The sequence below is a fragment of the Microcaecilia unicolor genome, chromosome 9 (genome assembly GCF_901765095.1).
Source record: "Microcaecilia unicolor chromosome 9, aMicUni1.1, whole genome shotgun sequence".
In the NCBI taxonomy this organism is placed as follows: domain Eukaryota; kingdom Metazoa; phylum Chordata; class Amphibia; order Gymnophiona; family Siphonopidae; genus Microcaecilia; species Microcaecilia unicolor.
Window position 1 is genome coordinate 109,838,735 of NC_044039.1, and position 15,839 is coordinate 109,854,573.

Below are 15,839 nucleotides of genomic sequence, written 5' to 3' on the forward strand. Positions count from 1 at the left end.
AAACTTAGATTGTTTACATTTGTTTATCTAGACCTTGCATGCACATAGTATTGCTTATTACGCCCAACGGCAAAACCAAAGAGTGGTTAAACAATTTAATATAAACTGTGTTGTTTATGGCTTTACTTGTTATGAAATGCTTTGAGTCCTACTGATCTGTACATCTGTTGTGTTATTTTGGCGGGTGGAAACAGGTGGGCTTATAGGGAGGGAGGGGAGTACGGGAGGGGAAGGGTTCTTGGGGTAAAAGTAAAAGTTTTTATTGTGCCATGTTGGATGGTTTACTATTTTTTCTTGTTCTGTTTGAAGCTTATCAACCAACATGTTTTGCTTTTAATAAAGATGATTAAAACATAAAAAATAAGTTTTGGATGTTACTGAATTCTATTATTCTGTCTCACTGTATTTCCAGTTTTGGCACAGTATGAGCCATCACAAGAACAAAATATAAGAAAACCAATGGGTTGCATTAGGGGCTTATAGCCCATTTAGTTATGTTTCCACAAATGAGAGATCTTTTTCACAGAAAATATTATTATTTTGACTTATAAACCACTTGTCAGGAAGTATTTTTTTCACAGAGAGAGTGGTGGATGCTTGGAATGCCCTCCCACGGGAGGTGGTGGAGAGGAAAACGGTAACGGAATTCAAACATGCGTGGGATAAATAAACATAAAGGAATCCTGTTCTGAGGGAATGGATCCTCAGAAGCTTAGCTGAGATTGGGTGGCAGAGCCGGTGGTGGGTGGCGGGGCTGGTGGTTAGGAGGCGGGGATAGTGCTGGGCAGACTTATACGGTCTGTGCCCTGAAAAGGACAGATACAAATCAAGGAAAGGTATACACAAAAAGTAGCACATATGAGTTTATCTTGTTGGGCAGACTGGATGGACCATGCAGGTCTTTTTCTGCCGTCATCTACTATGTTACTGTTACTATGTTTGTCCCTAAAACATGCTCAAACAACAGAATAATCCATTTGTGTATCTAAAAGGTAAAGTTCTACAAAACAGATTAAGATGTGATTACATGTGCCCCAATTAAAGGAGAGCTTATTTCAACTTCCATTTAATTTCAATATATTCCATCATCTTTATAACACCAGGCTTCCCAAGGCAGATTACAACAACATTTAAGATGAATCCATCAGGAAGCAGGATATCCTCACTGAAATATGGCCATCTGTATTGTATACAGTGTATTTATTTAGTTTTTAGTGTAGAAAAATTAGCACAAAATACAGAGTTTAAAATTGCTGTTTCTAGCAGCTATAATAATTTTTAAGCTGTTTTCATGATATTCAATTGCTATTTCATGATATTTATATCTACATATAGGAAGCTTTCGAATAAATTAAAAGGCTGTCCAAAAGGTAAAAAAAAAAAAAAACTTTTGTCCTCCACCTTTTAAGGCACTGCCTATCCAATTGGAACACCTTTATACTTGTTACAGATGGACCAACAATAAAAAAAAATGACAATGTGGATGCAGCAGCTCATAGATTTGCTTGCTTTGTTTTGAGTAAATGGGAATGACAGCTGCGCTGGGAAGGAGAAAGTCAGATTGTCCTAATTGACTTCATTTCGTACAATGGACTAGATATTATTATTATTACTAGTAAAAAAGGCCCGTTTCTGACACAAATGAAACGGGCGCTAGCAAGGTTTTCCTCGGATTGTGTATGTTTGAGAGAGTGACTGTGTGTGAGAGAGAGTGAATATGCGAGTGTGTGTGAGAGAGACAGTGTGTGTGTGAGAATGAGAGTGTGTGCAAGTGCGTATGTGAGACACAGTGTGAGAAAGAGTGTGTTTCACACAGATACAGTGTGTGCGAGAGAGTGTGTGTGAGACACAGACTCTGTGAGACTGAGTGTATGAGACCAAGAGAGTGTGTGAGTGACTGTGTGACACATAGAGAGTGAATGTGATACAGTGTGAGACATAGAGTGTGTGAGAGTGAGAGAGAGAAAGACATTGACTGTGAGAGAGAGAGTGTGTGTGTGACAGAGATAACTCTCCCCCCCTCTCTGGTGTCAGGCCCCCCCCTCCCTCCCTCCCTCCCTCCCTCCCTCGTTTCAGGCCCCCCTTCTCTCTCTCTGGTGTCTGAGTGTTACTGTGCAGGACACTGAGCTCTGGCTGTGCTTCAATGAACTGACCAATCCTGTGTAATAGAATGCACCTCCAACATTCTGAAGCCGAGAAACCTCGTGTGGTTGGTCACTTCTGCTTGTGACGAACCTGGAAGTACGTGATGTCAATTCAGGAGATGTGGGTTTCACCACCATGCATTTAGAACGTTGGGAGTTGTGGAGGCTTCATAGAATGTTGGAGGTGCGTTTTATATAGAGAGATTATTATTATTATTTATTTATTGCATTTGTACCCGAGGAATGGACCACAACTAAAGAATCACCCCAATTTCTAAAAGAATGGGACAACAGATGCAGAACAGTGTTAGACAAAATAGCACCGCTCCAAACGAGAACCTCACACAGGAACAACTCAATCCCATGGTTTAACGAAGAACTGAAAGAACTAAAAACACAGGTCAGGAGACTAGAAAGGACATGGAGCAAAATAAAAGATTATCACACACTCAAAGAGTGGAAACAGGTACAAAGAAAATACAAATACAAAATCAGACATACCAAAAGAATGCACTACAAAACTATAATAGGACCAAACTACAAGGGACACGCACAAACTCTTTTCACTTGTAAACAACCTCCTAAACACCACACGGGTCACCTCGAATAGCGCAGACACCCCATCGGCCACCGACTTAGCGAAATATTTAAATGAAAAAATCACAAAGCTCCGACGTATGATACCAAGCAATACCATCGAGTATACAAGCATCCTTGAATGCTTAAACCCAAATCCTGGGGAATACCCAGCCAATCGATCATGGACCAATTTTGACCTGATTTCAATAAATGAACTCACACACTGGCTCAGTAAATATGCCAAATCTCAATGCAAACTTGATATTTGCCCTACCAGCCTAATAAGATCCGCACCCAAACAATTCAAACAAGACCTCACGAACCAAGTAAACTATAGACTAATAAATGGACTCTTCCCCACGGAAAATGGAAATATCCTACTCACTCCACTGCCTAAAAATGCCAAGAAAAGCACAATGGACTTAACCAACTACCAGTGGCATACCAAGGGGGGGGGGCGGTGGGGGCGGTCCGCCCCGGGTGTCAGTGGGTGGGGGGGTGATCCGCTTCGCTCCCACTGCTCCCACTTTACCTTTAAAAAAATAATTTTTGAAGCGTCGTTGCAGGCAGCGCCTTGCGTCTGCCCTGCTTGTTGTAAAAGAAGTAAATCTCTTCGCTTCATTGTCGTCGGGCCTCACTATGTCCCGCCCTCCTCTAAGGTAATTTCCACGAGGGCGGGACATAGAGAGGCCCGACGACGACGAAGCGAAGAAATTTACTTATTTTACAACAAGCAGGGCAGACGCAAGGCGCTGCCTGCAATGACGCTTCAAAAACTTTTTTTTAAAGGTAGGGTGGGAGCAGGAGAGTCGGGTCGGGGTGGGCTCCTCAGATGGGAGAGGGGTGTTGTGGGGGTTCTCACATGGGGGGAAGGGGTTTTTATATGGGAAAAGGGGACTGGGGTGGGGAGGGGGTTCTCAGATGGGAGAGGGGTGTTGTGGGGGTTCTTAGATGGGGAGGGGGTTTTCAGATGGGAGAAGGGGACTGGGGTGGGGAGGGGGGTTCTGGGGATTCTCAGATGGGAGAAGGACTGGGGTGGGGTGGGGGTTCTCAGATGGGAGAAGGGGACTGGGGTGGGGTGGGGGTTCTCAAATGGGAGAAGGGGGCTAGAACTGGGGTCTGAGAAGGGGTCATGACGGAAAATGGGGCATACTGGGTCAGGTGGGAGAATGGGTCGGGCTGAAAAGGGGGGCAAGGCATGTGGATGAAGGGGGCTGAAATTGGGGGCTGAAAGGAGGGTAGGTGGGATAAGGGGGCTAGTACTGGGACTGGGGGCTGAAAGGCGGCAGGGGCTGAAATTGTGGGGACTGGGGGCTGAAAAGGAGACAGGGAGAAGTGGCTGGGGCTGAAGCTCAGGACTGGTGAGAGAAAAGGACTGGGGCTGAAACTGGGGACTGGTGGGATAGTGAGGCTGGAACTGGGGGCTGAAAAAAAGGGGCAGAGAGAGGGGACAGATCCTGGATGGAAGGGGGAGGAGAGGGAGGGCAGACCCTGGATGGATGGGAGAGGGAGGGCAAATGATGGATTGAAGGGGCAGAGAGAAAGGGCAGACAGTGGATGGAAGGGATAGAAAGGGCAGACAGTGAATGGAAGGGGGAGAGAGAGAGGGCAGACAGGGGCAGATGGTGGATGGAAGGGGCAGAGATAGAGGGCAGATGTAGATGGAAGGGGCAGGGAGAGAGGGCAGATATTGGATGGAGGGGACAGCAGAGAGGGCAGACACTGGATGGCAGAGAGAGAACAAAGACAGATGCTGGATGGAAGGAAGACAGTGAAAAGAAGATGAGGAAAGCAGAAACCAGAGACAACAAACTGTAAATAAAATATATATTTTTATTTTTGCTTTAGGATAAAGTAGTATTGTAGTTGTGTTAATGTTTATAATAGAACATGTAAACAAGGTAATCTTTTTATTGGACTAATTTTAATACATTTTGGCTAACTTTCGGAAAACAAAACCCCCTTCCTCAGGTCCGGATAGGATATTGTAACAGCACTATACTGTATTGACCTGAGGAAGGATGTTTTGGCCTCTGAAAGCTAAATGTATTAGTCCAATAAAATGGTATTATTTTATTTTCTATATTTGTTTTATTTCTATTTGTTAATTTGTAAAGTGGTGATTGGTACTTGTTAGTTTTTTCAAATGTACATCTGCTGTCTTTATATTTTGCACAGTACTAGGGGACATTTTCTGTTTCTGTGGTGTTGCATTGTATGCAGAGTCTGGCATCTTGGGGGTTCAGTTTAATTTTTGTCCAAATAGAAAGGTCATTATTGCTTATTCTATAGTGGATTAGGGTGTATCTGTGTTTGTGAAAAAGACATGGCTTTCGGTTGGCATTGACTGTGCAAGATGGACGATCTGTGTTATTCTGCCTGGTTTCGTTTTACAGTAGGTGAATTGATGTTCTAGTGCTCACTGTAGTGTTTAAGATGCTTTCCTTTTCCTTGTGTGACTTGTAGAAATTACTGCTTATGGTATGCTAGAATTGCTCTATAGGTCCTGAGTGTTTTGTATTCTCGGCATGCCTAGTACTAGATTTTTGAGGGGGGGGGGGTGTTAAAAAATGACCGGCCCCGGGTGTCAACTACCCTAGGTAAGCCACTGCCAACTACCGATCAGTGGCTTCTATCCCATTCACAACAAAATTGATGGAAGGCATAGTGACGAAACAACTCACGGAATACCTGACCAAACACTCAATTCTACACGAGTCTCAATCAGGATTTCGATCAAATCATAGTACTACTACTACTACTACTTAACATTTCTAAAGTGCTACTAGGGTTACTCAGCGCTGTACAATTTAACATGGAAGGACAGTCCCTGCTCAAGGAGCTTACAGTCTAAAAGACAGGTGTACAATCTAAAGACTATCTAAACAATCTAAAGACAAGTGTAGAGTCCGTCTGATAGGGCATACTATATTTCACGAAAGGTTAGGTGCCGAAAGCAGCATTGAAGAGGTGAGTTTTAAGCAGAGATTTTAAGATGGGTAGGGAGGGGGCTTGGCGTAGGGGTTGAGGAAGATTGTTCCAAGCATAGGGTGAGGCAAGGCAGAATGAGCGGAGCCTGGAGTTGGCAGTGGTGGAGAAGGGAACTGAAAGGAGGGCTTTGTCCTGTGAGCGGAGGTTGCGGGCGGGAACATAGGGGGAGATGAGGGTAGAGAGGTAGTGAGGAGCCGCAGACCGGGTGCATTTGTAGGTAAGGAGGAGAATCTTGAATTGTATGCGGTATCTGATCGGAAGCCAGTGAAGTGACTTGAGGAGAGGGGTGATATGAGTATATCGGTTCTGGCGGAATATAAGACGTGCGGCAGCGTTCTGAACGGATTGAAGGGGGGATAGATGGCTAAGTGGGAGGCCGGTGAGGAGTAAGTTGCAGTAGTCAAGGCGAGAGGTAATGAGAGCGTGGACGAGAGTTCGTGTGGTGTGCTCAGATAGGAAAGGGCAAATTTTGCTGATGTTGAAGAGGAAGAAGCGACAGGTCTTGGCAGTCTGTTGGATATGTGCAGAGAAGGAGAGGGAGGAAACGAAGATGACTCCGAGGTTGCGGGCAGATGGGACGGGATGGATGAGGGTGTTATCAACTGAGATAGAGAGTGGAGGAAGAGGAGAGGTGGGTTTAGGTGGAAAGACGAGGAGCTCGGTTTTGGACATGTTCAGCTTCAGGTGGCGGTTGGACATCCAGGCAGCAATGTCGGATAAGCAGGCCGAAAACCTGGCCTGGGTCTCCGCGGTGATGTCTGGTGTGGAGAGATATAGCTGGGTGTCATCAGCATAAAGATGATACTGAAAACCATGAGATGAGATCAGTGAGCCTAGAGAAGAGGTGTAGATTGAGAAGAGAAGGGGTCCAAGAACAGATCCCTGGGGAACTCCAACAGATAGTGGGATGAGAGTGGAGGAAGATCCACGAGAGTGTACTCTGAAGGTGCGATGGGAGAGATAAGAGGAGAACCAGGAAAGGACAGAGCCTTGGAACCCAAAAGAGGACAGTGTGGCAAGAAGTAAATCATGATTGACAGTGTCAAACGCAGCGGATAGATCGAGGAGGATGAGGATAGAATAGTGGCCTCTGGATTTGGCGAGGAGCAGGTCGTTGCAGACTTTAGAGAGTGCTGTTTCTGTCGAGTGTAGAGGGCGAAAACTAGATTGAAGTGGATCTAGGATGGCATGAGAGGAGAGAAAATCAAGGCAGCGACTGTGAACGGAGCGCTCAAGTATTTTGGAGAGGAAGGGGAGGAGAGAGATGGGGCAGTAGTTGGAGGGGCAGGTAGGGTCAAGTGATGTTTTTTTTAGGAGAGGTGTGACTACGGCGTGCTTGAAGGTGTCAGGGACAGTTGCAGTGGAGAGGGAAAGGTTAAGGATGTGACAGATGGAGGGGGTAACAGTATGGGAGATGGTGTTAAGTAGGTTGGTGGGGATGGGATCGGAGGAACAGGTGGTGCATTTCAAGGAGGAAAGAAGGCGGGAGGTTTCATCCTCGGTGATCTCAGGAAAGGACGAGAATGAGGCCATGGTTGGTTGGTTATTGGATAGGGCTATAGGCTGAAGAGGAGGTGGTAACTTGTACTGAAACTGTACTAGTGTCGGCAATGAACACATTCAAAAAAACGATTGCAACCGGCAAGAACATACTCATACTACAATTCGACATGTCTAGTGCCTTCGACATGGTGGATCATGAAATACTATTACACCTACTAGAGTATTTCGGAATCGGAGGCCCAGTTCTCAAATGGTTTGAAGGATTCCTCACCACCAGATCCTACCAAGTAATAACGAAACTGACAGATCGCCACCTTGGAGACCAGAATGCAGAGTTCCTCAAGGATCCCCCCTCTCACCAACTATCTTCAACCTAATGATGATACCATTAGCCAAACTCCTAGCCAATCAAAACCTTTACCCTTACATATATGCCGATGACGTTACGATCCATATCCCATTTAAAAGTGACTTAAACGAAATAACCAACAAGATCAACCAGAGCTTCCAGACCATGCACTCTTGGGCGGACTCATTCAAGTTAAAACTCAACGCAGAAAAAACTCAGTGTCTAGTTCTCACCTCCCAATACAATACAAACAAATACCCCACAATAACCACACCCTACTGCACACTTCCTATCTCAGAAAATCTGAAAATCCTTGGAGTCACTATTGATCGAAACCTCACTCTCGACACCCACGCGAAGAACATGATGAAAAAAATGTTCCAATCGATGTGGAAACTCAAAAGAATAAAACCTTTTTTCCCAAGAAACATCTTCTGCACCCTAGTACAGTCATTGGTATTAAGCCACTTGGACTACTGTAACGCTCTGTACGCAGGCTGCAAAGAACAGACCATCAAAAAACTCCAAACAGCCCAGAACACCGCAGCCAGACTAATTTTTGGAACACCAAAATACGAAAGTGCGAAACCCCTCAGAGAGAAACTGCACTGGCTCCCGCTCAAGGAACGAATTGAGTTCAAGATCTGCACGACTGTACACAAAATCATTGAAGCAGATGACCCACTCTATATGTTAAACTTAGTGGACTTACCGCCCAGGAATGCCAAAAGATCGGGCCGCAAATTCCTCAACCTGAACTTTCCCAGCTGTAAAGGAATGAAATACAAACAGGCTTATGCTACTACCTTTGCGTACAAAAATACAGAGTTTTGGAATGCACTACCCATGGCCCTAAAAACCATGACCAATCTAACCAGCTTTCGCAAAACTTTGAAAACACATCCTTCAACAGAGCCTACAAAAGTCACCCTCAATGAAACAAATCATTCCTTAAGCCACCCAAATACACCAAAACACCTCTCACACGACCTTACCTAACACCTTCTACCTAAATTCCTCTTTAACCTCAGCTTATGATCGACTGTTTTCTTAAATCATGTAATGACGTTCTCATTTCCATACCCTGTAAGCCACATTGAGCCTGCAAAAAGGTGTGAAAATGTGGGGTACAAATACAATAAATAAATAAATAAAACATTATCCCACCTATTTGCAGGTTCACTTCCACTCCTGTTTATTAAACCTCCTTGGTGCAACCCAAGGTTTAATAGACAGGAGATGAAGTGACGTCAAAACACTGAAACCAACTAGGTTAGTCTCAGTTTTATTTATTTATTTATTTATTTATATATATAGATTTTGCTCACACCTTTTTCAGTAGTAACTCAAGATGAGTTACATTCAGGTACACTGGATATTTCCCTTACCCGCGGTGCTGTCATCCCCGTATACTCAATACAAAGCAAGCAAATCTATGAGCTGCTGCATCTACGTTGCCGTTCTTTACTGTTGGCAGCATTTTTATTTAATCTCACGTATATTTTCAAACATGCCAGCTTGTGCAGCATACGGATGTACACATTGGAAACATAAAAATGGGATAACTTTTCATAGGTAGAGTGGAAATTTTTTGTAAATCTTAATCAGTGGTCAGTTGGAGGGGCTGATTACAGGAACACCCTAGCATGTGTTATATTTGTGCAGAGATTTTTTTTTTGGTCCGGATAATGGGTCAGTAAAACAGACATCGTGTTAAGAGAATCAGGTGCTTAACATTCAGAGTTTCCATCTATTTATTTAGTTATGACAGTCAGTCATATCCCACATTTAGGTTTTGCAGCGTTGCCCACAGTTGAAATGGCAGATCTGTTCTCTAAGTACTGAGAATCGAAGTGGGCTGGGCAGTAAGCAAGGAGGTTTAATAAACAGGAGTGGAAATGAGCCTATCTAGTCCATTGTAAGAGAGGAAGGCAATTAAGACAATCTGAGTTTCCCCTTCCCAGCGCAGCCATCATCCCCATTTACTCAAAACCTATGAGCAGCTGCATCCACATTGTCGGGTTTTTTTTATTGTTGGTCCATCTGTAACAAGTCTAAAGCTGTTTGAATTGGATAGGCAGTGCCTTATAAGGTGGAGGACAATTTGTTTTTTAAATGTATTGGACAGCTTTTTAATTTATTTGAAAGCTGCCCATATGTAGATAGAGATGTGTGGTAGCCGTGTTAGTCCACTCTTAAAGGTTATCAATAGAAATCAAATAAAATAAAACATATCTAAAATATGTAGATATAAATATCATGAAATAATAATTGAATATCACTAAAAGAGCTTTACAAATTATTATACCTGCTAGAAACAGCAATATTAAACTCTGTATTTTGTGCTGTTTCTACACTAAAAACTAAATAAATGCACTATATACTATACAGATGGCCAAATTTCAGTGTGAGGCTATCCTGTTTCCTGATGGGTTCATCTTAAATATTGTGTAATCTGCCTTGGGAAGGGTGTTATAAAGATGATGGAATATACTGAAATGGAAGTTGAATTATATCGCATTGGACATTAAAAGGAAAACAAAGGCGGTGGGGGGAAGAAGATAGTCTCTTTCCAAAAATGGAGAAGACGTATGATTTTGAGTAAAAAGTAATGTTTATTACAACAAGTTGACTCAACACAGCTGTGTTTCGGCGCCGTGGCGCCTTCTTCAGGAGTCTATAAAAACAAATATAAAACATGAATAGTGCAAACAAAAGGCAATCAATAATAAATATATAAAAAACATTTTGTAAAAGGAATGGAAAAAAATAATAATGGAAATCATCATACATAACATATCAAAGATGCAAAAACAAGATAATGAAAATTAAAATACACTTAAATACATGTTAAATGTCAGATATGACTATCATAAATAGATAAATAGAAAATCTGAATGTTAAGGACCTGATTTTCATAACATGATGTCTGTTTTAGTGGCCCACAACCAAGAGAAAAAAAAAATCTTTGCACCAATATATAACACGTGCTAGGGTGGCCCTGTAACCAGACGTTATCCCGTTTTTATGCTTCCTCTGTGTACATCCGTATGCTGCACAAGCTGGCATGTTTGAAAATATAAGTGAGATTAAATAAAAATGCTGCCAACAATAAAGAACGACAGCGAGTAGATGCAGCAGCTCATAGGTTTGCTGGCTTTCTTTTGAGTATACGGGGATGACAGCACGCGGGTAAGGGAAAACTGAGACTAACCTAATTGGTTTCAGCGTGTTGACGTAACTCTTTGGCATCCTTCCAGTTACGCAGTAGTAGGGCACGTAACGTAACAGGAAGTTGGCAACCGGCGGCAGAGATGTTGGTGATGATGTGTTTTGATCGTGGTTTACTGTAGTCATGGACTGGAAACAGACACTAAAGAACAAGCTGCAGAACTCGAATAAACGTGAGTAGAGAGTGTAGAGAGTAGAGCCATGAGGGAGAGAGATCTGACCTTTTTCACTGTGTTGCAAGCCGTGGAAATCTCGTTGTGGCCTGCACCACACAAGTGACTGCCGGCCACGTTCATTGTGTATTCGGTGGATATAAGGGTGCAAAAACAGATAATTATAGAGTCCCTTCTAGAGACGAGCTCATTGGGGGATTGGTACAGTAAGGTGGCTGGTATCTAATTCAGAGAAATAAAGGTTATCCACTAATTAAATGATACATTTTTATTTTTTTACTGGATTAATTTAAATTACTTCTTCACTAGGATTTAGGTTCTAACACCCCATTATCCAAGTCAGTACAGAATGAGCTAAAATTGGTGTTATTAGAAACAAAGGTGGAGTAGCCTAGTGGTTAGTGCAGTGGACTTTGATCCTGGGGAACAGAGTTTGATTCCCATTGCAGCTCTTTGTGACTCTGAGCAAATCACTTAACTCTCCATTGCCCCTGGTACAAATAAGTACCTGAATATACTATGTAAACTGCTTTGAATGTAGTTGCAAAAAAAAACCACAGAAAGGCGGTATATCAAGTCCCATTTCCATAATGTGACAGGTAGTTGAATTAGGAAATTTTATTGGGTTGACATCTTAATGTGTTGCCAAAGGAATATATAAAGAGGGCAATTGTATAAAGTGTGCCAAACCTTAGGTGCAAAAATAATAGGCGCTAACCCCCTAATTCTATAAAAGTTGCCAAAAATTGCCTGAGCAAATTTTGGTGTGCGCATAACTTGATTAAGTTAATTAGCATCAATAATTGGCTTTTTAACAAGCAATTATTGTCCCTAATTAGATTTAATTGAAATATACACACGTAAATTTAGGCCTGAGTAAAAAAAAACCTCAGTCTGGTGTTTCAGCTGCCTCTCTGGGCATTCCAAGCTTAATTCTAGCGCTCCAACTGTCTCTCTCCATACATTCCAAGCCTCATTCTGGAGTCACCAGAGTTTTTGACTACACTTTATTGGTAATTGCACAGCACCCTCTTCCATACCCTGGGGAATCCCGCAGTCCCCGTTCCCGTGGAGCTCACTAATTTAAACCATTCATCCAGTCTCATTCATATTTGCGTTATGGATAGTATAGCAGCCAGTGACTCTTATTTTCATGTGCTTTAAAGATTCTGGCACTTAGGATCATCTTTTCTTTCCCCTCCCCACTTTAGGACAGAGGTTCAGTTCAGCTGAAATCTCCTGGAAGTTAGCGCACATTGTCACTGAGTATTTTCAAAGCTTCCTGTCTTTGGTTAGTGCTTATGGTCACAGCTTTCTCCATTTCTTGTTCAGGGGCCCTTTTACTAAGTTACATTAAGAAGCTAGTGCAGATTTTACCTTAGACATATTTGTGTTGCGGTACTACTGCTAGAATGTTAGTCTTTCATCTAAGGAGAGTTCCACATAGGGAAACTTCTGGGTGAGTCTTGGGGGCTGGAGAAGGGTTGAAGTTTGTGCCAAGGGTGTCTGTTGTGGGGTGGTGGCCTTTGATGAGGGGATCAGAGGGGGTGCTAGTTGGGGGAGGGTTCAGGCTGTTCTGTTGCAGTGATTGGCCAGTACTCTGTTGCGTGCTTTTGCAGATATGCTTGTGCAGTAATTATCTTCCTTGTGCACTAAATGCAGGGCAAAGGTTGGGCATTGCCTTTGCATTTACCACACCTCAACTTTTGCAGTTAGGGTGCGGTAAGTACAAAATCTTACCGAACTTTATTTACAGGGCCCTTTATATTCCTATAGGGGGAAAAGAGCTATCTCTAATTATGTGCTTTAGTATACAGAAATCCATATAATGAATGCCCTAACCATATGTACATTTTTCTACTAAATAAGAATACTACACTCGGAAAATGTTCACACATGTCCTTGTTTTGATTCATCTCAGATTTGATATTTTCTGCTGTTAGTCTGACATTGACATTTTAATGTCCTCTTCTCTAGCTCAAGACGCAATTTAGTATAGATTGTAGGCGGTTATGTTGTGGAAGCAATTAATATCCCACTTAGTTGTATCTCTACTATAATTAAAAGCTCTTATTGAATAAATTAAAATAATAAGCATTCCAGACAGTGAACATTTCTACTTGTTCTGTTATTTTAAGCAGCAAAAAGAAGTGAACAGGAGCTAAAAGATGAGGAAATGGACCTGTTTACCAAATATTACCTGGAGTGGAGGGGAGGGAGGAAGGGTAAAAGTTCCTCCTACCAGAACATTCCTCGCTTTTACTACAGAGTAAGTATTGGACCACAGTGAATTTAGGGATATTACCCTGTGAAATGGGAAAACTTAGTTTTTATCCCCCCTCCCCCCAAATGTTCCATTTTCAGGCATTAAAATGCACTTGAAAGGGTTGAAAATTACAGTAAGGATACTGGTTTGCTCAAAGATGTTCCTTCATAGATTTCAGTTCTTGATGCAAAGAACAATAACATTAAAGCCCCTCAGTACTTTACTATGATATTTTAGAATATAAATAGTGAGAGATTGGCTTATAAAGTGGTATTGACTGAGAAATGGGAGGAAAGAGCCTCAGAAATTCTTATGAGCATCATTAATGTGCTGCTTTTTTTTTCTTCATCACTGGCATTTTAAAAAAATCCTCCCATTTTTATAGAGTGGATTTTTTTTGAATTTGATAAAAATAAAATACATACACACAGTAACACAGTAAGGGGCCCTTTTACTAAGGTGCAGTAGGCCTAACGCCAGCCTACCTCACACTAAAAGAGCACTACTGTGGAACGTGCTGAGGCATCCTGTGGTAGTTTTCCACTTAACGCAAGGTAACCCACTCTAAAAAAAATTGTTATTTTCCAGCGTGGGAGGCGTGTTCATGGGCAGAGAGTAGGCGTGCCTGTGCTAATTGGGTACCACAGGCACATTACTGCGTAGGAGCCATTACTGCCTCCTGAGTAGATGGCAGTAAGGGCTCCTGTGGTGATGGCCATGTGCTAATGGGGAAATTAGTGCATGGCCATTACAAAAAAAATGGCAAGGTGACTATTTTACCGCAGCACTAAAAGTGGCCACATAGTACAGGAAAACCCACACGCTGACCAGTGCCAGCCACTTTTTACCACGGCTTGGTAAAAGGACCTCTAAATGATGGCTGATAAAGACCATCCAATCTGCCCAGACCTGTCAAACTAGTTTGGGATGCACTCGGGCACAATCCTTCTGCACTTCACTCTATGATCATGTATAATAGTGCACATAAATTTGCATGCTATTATCTCTTTATCATAACATAAGTACATAAGTACATAAGTAGTGCCATACTGGGAAAGACCAAAGGTCCATCTAGCCCAGCATCCTGTCACCGACAGTGGCCAATCCAGGTCAAGGGCACCTGGCACGCTCCCCAAACGTAAAAACATTCCAGACAAGTTATACCTAAAAATGAGGAATTTTTCCAGTCCATTTAATAGCGGTCTATGGACTTGTCCTTTAGGAATCTATCTAACCCCTTTTTAAACTCCGTCAAGCTAACCGCCCGTACCACGTTCTCCGGCAATGAATTCCAGAGTCTAATTACACGTTGGGTGAAGAAAAATTTTCTCCGATTCGTTTTAAATTTACCACACTGTAGCTTCAACTCATGCCCTCTAGTCCTAGTATTTTTGGATAGCGTGAACAGTCGCTTCACATCCACCCGATCCATTCCACTCATTATTTTATACACTTCTATCATATCTCCCCTCAGCCGTCTCTTCTCCAAGCTGAAAAGCCCTAGCCTTCTCAGCCTCTCTTCATAGGAAAGTCGTCCCATCCCCACTATCATTTTCGTCGCCCTTCGCTGTACCTTTTCCAATTCTACTATATCTTTTTTGAGATACGGAGACCAGTACTGAACACAATACTCCAGGTGCGGTCGCACCATGGAGCGATACAACGGCATTATAACATCCGCACACCTGGACTCCATACCCTTCTTAATAACACCCAACATTCTATTCGCTTTCCTAGCCGCAGCAGCACACTGAGCAGAAGGTTTCAGCGTATCATCGACGACGACACCCAGATCCCTTTCTTGATCCGTAACTCCTAACGCGGAACCTTGCAAGACGTAGCTATAATTCGGGTTCCTCTTACCCACATGCATCACTTTGCACTTGTCAACATTGAACTTCATCTGCCACTTGCACGCCCATTCTCCCAGTCTCGCAAGGTCCTCCTGTAATCGTTCACATTCCTCCTGCGACTTGACGACCCTGAATAATTTTGTGTCATCGGCGAATTTAATTACCTCACTAGTTATTCCCATCTCTAGGTCATTTATAAATACATTACAAAGCAACGGGCCCAGCACAGACCCCTGCGGGACCCCACTAACTACCCTCCTCCACTGAGAATACTGGCCACGCAATCCTACTCTCTGCTTCCTATCTTTCAACCAGTTCTTAATCCATAATAATACCCTACCTCCGATTCCATGACTCTGCAATTTCTTCAGGAGTCTTTCGTGCGGCACTTTGTCAAACGCCTTCTGAAAATCCAGATATACAATATCAACCGGCTCCCCATTGTCCACATGTTTGCTTACCCCCTCAAAAAAATGCATTAGATTGGTGAGGCAAGACTTCCCTTCACTAAATCCGTGCTGACTTTGTCTCATCAGTCCATGTTTTTGTATATGCTCTGCAATTTTATTCTTAATAATAGCCTCCACCATCTTGCCCGGCACCGACGTCAGACTCACCGGTCTATAATTTCCCGGATCTCCTCTGGAACCTTTCTTAAAAATCGGAGTAACATTGGCTACCCTCCAGTCTTCCGGTATTACACTCGATTTTAGGGACAGATTGCATATTTCTAACAGTAGCTCCGCAAGT

At 42.8% G+C, this 15,839-nt stretch overlaps 1 protein-coding gene across 2 annotated transcripts in view; it reads left to right on the forward strand.

The window, feature by feature from the left end:
* Window positions 1–10,846: 10,846 nt before the first annotated feature.
* PPP2R3C (protein phosphatase 2 regulatory subunit B''gamma) overlaps window positions 10,847–15,839 on the forward strand; it is a 79,759-nt gene continuing 74,766 nt past the window's right edge. Inside the window, exons 1-2 of one of the 2 annotated variants that reach the window (XM_030214195.1) lie at window positions 10,847–10,970; window positions 13,109–13,239. In XM_030214195.1, the coding sequence (XP_030070055.1) occupies window positions 10,922–10,970; window positions 13,109–13,239 (180 nt within the window). In that variant the 5' untranslated portion in view covers window positions 10,847–10,921. The remainder of the gene's footprint in view (window positions 10,971–13,108; window positions 13,240–15,839) is intronic. The other variant, XM_030214196.1, reaches the window with a different exon arrangement.